Source organism: Belonocnema kinseyi, chromosome 4 (assembly GCF_010883055.1).
Source record: "Belonocnema kinseyi isolate 2016_QV_RU_SX_M_011 chromosome 4, B_treatae_v1, whole genome shotgun sequence".
NCBI lineage: Eukaryota > Metazoa > Arthropoda > Insecta > Hymenoptera > Cynipidae > Belonocnema > Belonocnema kinseyi.
In genome coordinates, this window is record NC_046660.1 from 57,361,364 (window position 1) to 57,368,831 (window position 7,468).

Below are 7,468 nucleotides of genomic sequence, written 5' to 3' on the forward strand. Positions count from 1 at the left end.
TCTTTTTGAATTTGATAAAAATGTTTTTAAAAAAATGTTCCGCTTCCAATTCAGACATTTTTTTTTAATTTCCTCCCTTCCAACTCTATACAAATCTTAAAAAGAAAAAAATGTTCCTCTTTAAATTAAGAAAAAAAATGATAACCAAAACTTCATCCCTTTCAACTTGATAAATAATCATGAAAATAAAAAAATGTCCCTCTTTTACTTCAAAAAAAAAAATTAAATAAATAAATTAATTAAAAGATAAAAACATCGACCCTTCAAACTGAAAAAAATTGAGTGGAAATGTCCTCCTTTCCAACTCAATAAAAATGTTAAATATAAAAATCTCCTTTCCAACTCGATAAAAATCCTAAAAACAAAAAATTATCCCTCTTCCAATTCAGAAAAAAAATCTATTCGTTCAATTGAACGAATTCGTTTGAAAAAAAAATAATCTACTCAATTAAATATTAAAGTATTTTATTTCTGGTAGAAAATTGTTATTTTTCTAGTGGAAAATCACACTATTTTATTACAAATTCATGTATTTGGTTGAAAAGCCGTATTTTTCATAGATAATTAATCTTCATAGTTGCAAATTTATCTTTCTGGTTTAAAAAAATTCAATTTCGTGGAAAAAATTAACTATTTCCTTGAAAATTCATTTTTTTTGTAAATATTAATCATTTACATTTTTTGTTACAAAATTCATTTTTTTTATTTGAAAATTATTGTGTTTTTTGATCTGATATTGACATTATTTTATTTTTAATTAAAAAATTCACTATTTTATTGAAAATTCATTCAATAAATAAAATAAAAATTAAAAACATCGACCCTTCAAAATAAAAAAAAAAATCTTAAAAAAGGTTCCTTTTTCCAATTAAAAAAAAAATTAAACCAAAATGTTCTCCCTTCTAACTAGAAATGCGCTTTTTCCAATTCCGGAAAAATTTTAAATCAGAATTTCCTTCCTTCCAACTCAATAAAAATGGTAAAAATAAAAAATTACATTCTTCAAATTCAGAAAAAAATTAAAACAAAAATGTCCTTCCTTCCAACTCGACAAAAATCTTGAAAACAAACAAAATGACCTTTTTCCAATTGAAAAATAATCCCGAATTTCCTCCTTCCAACTCCACAAAATTGATAAAAATAAGAAAGGGCCTCTTTCAATTCAGAAAAAATTTTAAACAAATGTCCCTCTTCCAATTCAGAATTTTTTTTAACTTCCTCCCTTCCAGCTCTAAAAAACTCTTAAAAACAAAAAATGCTCCTCTTTCAATTAAAAAAAAATGGTAACCAAAACTTCATCCCTTTCAACTCGATAAAAATCTTGAAAATAAAAAATTTCCCTCTTTTACTTCAAAAAAAAAATAAATAAATAAATTTAAAAAAATTTAAAACGTCGACCCTTCAAACTAAAAACAAATCTTAAAAAAGGTTCCTTTTCCGATTCAGGAAAAATGAAACCAAAATTTTTTCCCTTCTAACTGAAGAAAAACCTTGGCAAAAAACAAAAGGGGCATTTCCAATTGAGGAAAAATTTTTATCAGAATTTCCTTCCTTCCAACTCAATAAAAATGGTAAAAATAAAAAAAATTACATTCTTCCAATTCAGAAAAAAAATTAAAACAAAAATTTCCTTCCTTCCAACTCCACAAAAATCTTGAAAACAAACAAAATGACCTTTTTCCAATTCAAAAATAATCCCGAATTTCCTCCTTCCAACTCCAAAAAAATGATAAAAATAAGAAAGGGCCTCTTTAAATTTAGAAGAAATTGAAAACAAAAATTTCCTCTCTTTCAATTTGATATAAATGTTTTTAAAAAAATGTCCCTCTTCCAATTCAGAAAATTTCCTCACTTCCAACTTTTCATCTAATAGAAAAAATATATATAAATATAGCACTATGGCATATTTGTATTTTCTCTTTGATTTTTTAGTGACAATTACCTGTTTATTAGCGATTACTAGAATTGGGACATTGTCCATTCTTGGATCTCCTAATAATTGCTTAAGGGTAGAAACGGCAAGAGAGAGTTTATGCGAGTCTGAAGTTGCATCAACCATAAACAGCAAAAGATCTGTGTCCTGGAGAAAATTACTCCAGTACTGCCTGGTGTCGTCTGCTCCACCAACTGTAAATAAAAATTGCTTTTTTTTAATACAAATAAATCAAAAAAGCTTTTTTTTTAAAGAAATATATTTAAAAAATGCGTTTTCTTTAATAGAAATACAGAAAATTAAAATTAAAATTCAAAATAAATATTACAGAATTCACAACCCAAAATGCTCTCAAAACAGAGAAAATGGGGTGACTTTTCACCAAAATGCGAAAATAATTGAAGAATAAATTCTTTAAAATACAATTATTATTAAAAATTAATTAAAATACATTTTTAAATAGTTAATTTTTCCACGAAACAGATGAGCTTCTAAAACAAAAGATTAATTTTCTACTACAAAAGAGTAATTTTTAAAAAAATACATGAATTCAGAAATAAATGGTTGAATTTTAAACTAAAAATATCTATTTTCAACCAAAATTAAAATCACTTAAATTTCAGTGGAGAACTTTAACTTTTAACGAGATTAAAAAACGAAGTTTTAACAAAATAGTTGATTTTCAAACGAACCAAATTATTTTTTAATAACAAATGTAATAATTGATATTTCAACCCAAAACATATTTGAATTTTCAACAAAAAAAAAAAAAAATAATTTTTCACAAAATTGTTGAATTTTCAAACTAAAAAGATGAATTTTGAACTTCAGATAAATCTTAAAAATAAAAAAAATTAATTTAACCAATTATTTGACTTTCCCGCAAAAAAAGAAGAATAATTTTCAATGAAAAATTTAATTTAGTTTATATTTTAGCCAAACAGACTTTAATTTTAATCAAAAACAATTAAATTCAACTCAAAAATACTTATCCAAAACAGATTAATTTTCAACAATTTTGTTGCGTTTTTAAAACACACAAAATTTAATTTTCTGTTACAAAAGACGAATTTTCAACTACAGATAAATTTTGAACAAAAAAATTATTTTTTTAAGAAAGTGGTTAAAAATTCAATATACTCTAACCAAAAATATTTAAATTTCAAATAAAAAAAAAATGGAATTTAACCAAAAATACGAATTTTTAACTAGAGAATTAATCTTAAAAAAATATATTTATTAAGAAATTAGTTTAACATTCGACTCCGTTTTTCGACTTTTTAACCAAAAAAGATGAATTTTCAATTAAAAATGTAATAGTTTATATTTCGAACAAACCAATTTTACGTTTAAATATAAAGAGATGAATTTTCAACAAAGATGCTAAATTTTCAAAGGAAAAATATTAATTTTCTGATAGAAGATACGAATTTCCAACCACAGATATAATTTGAAAAAAAAAAATGATTTTTTTTCAAATTAGCTCAAAATTCGACCAAGCATTTGAATTTTTAACCAAAAGAGAGACATTTTTTTATTAAAAATTCAATATTTTATATTTTAATCAAATGGATTTTAATAAAAAATAAAATAAAAAACAGTTGAATTTAATTTAAAAATACAAATTTTCAACAAAATAGTTGAATTATTAACACAAACAAGCGTTTTCAAACCAAAAACATAAATTTTGTACCAGAAAAAAATTTTTTTTAACAGATTCTAGAAATTTTGTAAACAAATAGTTAAATTTCCAACCAAAAAGATTCATTTTTTTACAAAAATACGAAATTTCAACAAATTAAATATATTTTCAACTAAATACTTCAATTTTCAACACAGAATTTCAAAATTTATACCAGGAAGGAAGAATTTTGAAAAATTCAACATACATTTTTAACTAAATATTTGAAATTTCACCCAACAAGATTCATTTTCTACCAGAAAAAATAATCATGTTTAAGAAAATACATGAATTTTCAACCAACAAGATTAATTTTCTGTAAGACATTTTTTTTAGCAGAATACATAAATACTTAACTAAATTGTTCAATTTTAATCCAAAAAAATTAATTTTCTACCAGAAAAGACATGAATTTTCCTCCAAGAAAATTATTTTTTTTTACGAAAAGACGAATTTTGAAAATATTACACAAATTTGTAACGATGTAGTTAAATTTTTAGCAAAAATAAATGCTTTTCTATCAGAAAAGACAAATTTTGAACAAAATACATCAATTTTCTTATAAGAAGATTTATTTTTTTTATAAAAAGAGGAATTTTTAACAAATTAAATACATTTTCAACAAAATTTCTGAATTTTCATCCACGAAGATGAATTTTTCAACAGGCAAAAAAATAATTTTTAACAAAATAGATACATTTTTAAACAAAATTTGGAGTTTTTAACCAAATGATTATTTTTTCACCAAAATACTTGAATTTTTAGCCAAAAAAATTAATTTTCTACCTAGAAAAGAAAGGAATTTTTAACAGAATACATGAATTATCCTCGAAGAAAATTATTTTTCTTTTAATGAAAAGACGGATTTTCAACAAATGAAATATATTTTAAACCAAATACTTAAATTTTTAAACCAGAAGATTAATTTTCCACCAGAAAAAAAAAGATTTCTAACGGAATAGATCAATTTTAAACCAAAATTTTGAATTTTAAGTAAAGAAAATTAATTTTCTACAAGAAAAAAAAGAAGTTTTAAAGAAGATTATTTTTATATAAAAAAAAGAACAAATTTTAACAATATGCATACATTTTTAATTAAATATTTGAATTTTCAGCCGAGATAAATTTTATACCAGAAAAGACAAATTTTTAACAAAATACATAAATTTGGAAACAAATACTTGTATTTTCTTCCATGAAGATTTTTTTTAACCAAAAAGACGAATTTTCAATAAAATACATACATTTTTAACCAAGCAGATTAATTTTATACTAAAAAAGATTTTTTAAAACAAAATACATTAATTTTTATCTAAATATTTGAACTTTCACTCAACTAGATTTATTTTCTATAAGAAAAAAAATTTATTTTTAAAAGAATACATGAATTTTCAACAAAGAAGATTAATTTTCTACTGAATATGAAAACTTTTCAACAAAATAAATAAATTTTTAACTAAACATTTGAATTTTCATGCAAGAAAATTAATTATGTACCAGAAAAGAATTGTTTTTAACAAAATAAATAAATTTCCAACAAAGAAAATTAATTTTCTACAAGAAAAAAAAAGAATTTTTAAGCAAATAGTTGAATTTTTAACCAAGAAGATTAATTTTCTACCAAAAAAAGAATTTTTTTAAACAAAATTTATTCATTTTAAACAAAATATTTGATTTGTCAGCCAAGATAAATTTTCTACCAGAAAAGACAAATTTTTAATAAAATACGTAAATTTGGAAACAAATACTTGTATTTTCTTCTATAAAGATTTTTTTTAAACCAAAAAGACGAATTTTCAATAAATTACATATATTTTTAACCAAGCAGATTAATTTCATACTAAAAAAGATTTTTTTTAACAAAATACATAAATTTTTGACTAAATATTTGAATTTTCAACAAAGAAAATTAATTTTCTACGTGAAAAAAAAAAAAGAATTTTTAACTAAGAAGATTATTTTTCTAGCAAAAAAAAAAAGAATTTTTTGAAACAAAATTCATTCATTTTAAACTAAATATTTGAATTTTTAGACAAGATAAATTTTCTACCTGAAAAGACAAATTTTCAACAAAATACGTAAATTTGGAAACAAATACTTGTATTTTCTTCCATGAAGATTTTTGTTCTTTACCAAAAACACGAATTTTCAATAAATTGCATACATTTTTAACCAGGCAGATTAATTTTATACTAAAAAAGATTTTTTTTAAACAAAATGCATCAATGTTTAACTAAATATTTGAATTTTCATGCAAGAAAATTAATTTTCTACCAAAAAAAGAATTTTTTAAAACAACATTCATGCATTTTAAACTAAATACTTGAATTTTCAGACAATATAAATTTTTTATCAAAAAAGACAAATTTTTAACAAAATACATAAATTTGGAAACAAATACTTGTATTTTCTTCCATAAAGATTTTTTTTTAAACCAAAAGGACGAATTTTCAATAAATTACATACATTTTTAACCAAGTAGATTAATTTTATACTAAAAAAGATTTTTTTTAAACAAAATACATAAATTTTTGACTGAATATTTGAATTTTCAACAAAGAAAATTAATTTTTTACCAGAAGAAAAACGAATTTTTAACCAAGAAGATTAATTTTCTACCAAAAAAAGAATTTTTTTAAACAAAATTGATTCATTTTAAACTAAATATTTGAATTTTTAGACAAGATAAATTTTCTACCAGAAAAGACAAATTTTTAACAAAATACATGAATTTTCACTCAACAAGATTCATTTTCTACAAGAAAAGACAGACTTTGAACAAAATACATAAATTTATAAACAAATAAATATTGTAATTATAAATAAAAAAAAGAGTTGTAAAAAAAAAATTAAAAAATAGTTGGTACTAGAAAAAGGGGAAGTTTCTTGAAAACCGGGGGAAAAAGGGAATTAAAAAAAAGAGGAGAATCAGGAAAATATTTTAAAGCCTGATATTATATTTTCCCTTACTTTCCCAAACGCTGAAGGTGTAGGGTCCATTTACCAATCTGTAAACTGCAAAACCATGAGTTGGCGCAGGAGGTACAACATAGGAATTCCCTTCTACATTGGATGCTATTGCCTGATTCATCAGGGAAGTTTTCCCTGCTCCTTCTAGCCCCAGAAGAAGAACTCTTCTCTCGTTGGTGTCATCGATCTGAAATTTAATTATATAAAAAAAAATAAGTTTCCTATAATAAAGGAAACCTTTACTCCGTACGCATATAATTAAAAATTACAAAATAAATGTAAAATATGAATAAAATAAAAGCAGGTCACAACTTTAAAAAAAAAAGTATTAGTGATGACGATTTTTTCCTCGTATTCAGAAAAAAAAAAATACGCTAGACAATATTTTTCATGGAAATGTTTCATAATGGTTAAAAAAATATGTATGGTCTCAATTGTTGAATTTTTAATCAAGATTATTAATTTTCTACCAGAAAAGACGAATTCTTAAGAGAATACAAATTTTTTTTTAATCAAAAAGTTGAATTTTCATTTCAAAAGATTCATTTTTTTAGACAATAATCAAATTTTAGGGAAATTACATTCACTTTCAACCAAGCAGATACATTTTTATCTGAAAAGATTAATTTTCTATAAAAAAGACGAGTTTTTAACGAAGTACATACTTTTTTATTCAAATAGTTGAATTTTTAACCAAGAAGATGAATTTTTTTACCAGAAAGGACGAATTTTCCACCGAATACAATCGATTTTTGAAAAAATAGTGGAATTTTAAACTCAAGAGATTAATTGTGGGTCCGGATGCAATAAGGGCACATAAAATTTTTTCGTGCGAAAACGAAGTCCCCTGGAGGCTTTAGAAAAAATTTTCGAATTTTAATTTT

The 7,468-nt window shown here is 22.4% G+C and overlaps 2 protein-coding genes across 3 annotated transcripts in view; one reads left to right on the forward strand and one right to left on the reverse strand.

Annotated features, from left to right (window-relative positions):
- The window catches only part of LOC117171387, a 67,478-nt gene that overhangs the window by 33,730 nt on the left and 26,280 nt on the right, over positions 1–7,468 (forward strand). The window contains exon 4 of one of the 2 annotated variants that reach the window (XM_033358643.1): positions 6,602–6,773. The exons of the other annotated variant lie outside the window; for it this stretch is intronic. The gene's annotated coding sequence lies outside the window, so the exon portion shown is untranslated. Of the gene's footprint in view, positions 1–6,601; positions 6,774–7,468 lie in introns of those variants that run through there. 2 annotated transcript variants of the gene reach the window in all.
- The window catches only part of LOC117171389 (ADP-ribosylation factor-like protein 3), a 16,826-nt gene that overhangs the window by 2,328 nt on the left and 7,030 nt on the right, over positions 1–7,468 (reverse strand). Inside the window, exons 2-3 of the mRNA XM_033358644.1 lie at positions 6,585–6,771; positions 1,943–2,127 (exon numbers count right to left, since the gene is read on the reverse strand). Coding sequence (XP_033214535.1) covers positions 1,943–2,127; positions 6,585–6,771 — 372 coding nt within the window. The remainder of the gene's footprint in view (positions 1–1,942; positions 2,128–6,584; positions 6,772–7,468) is intronic.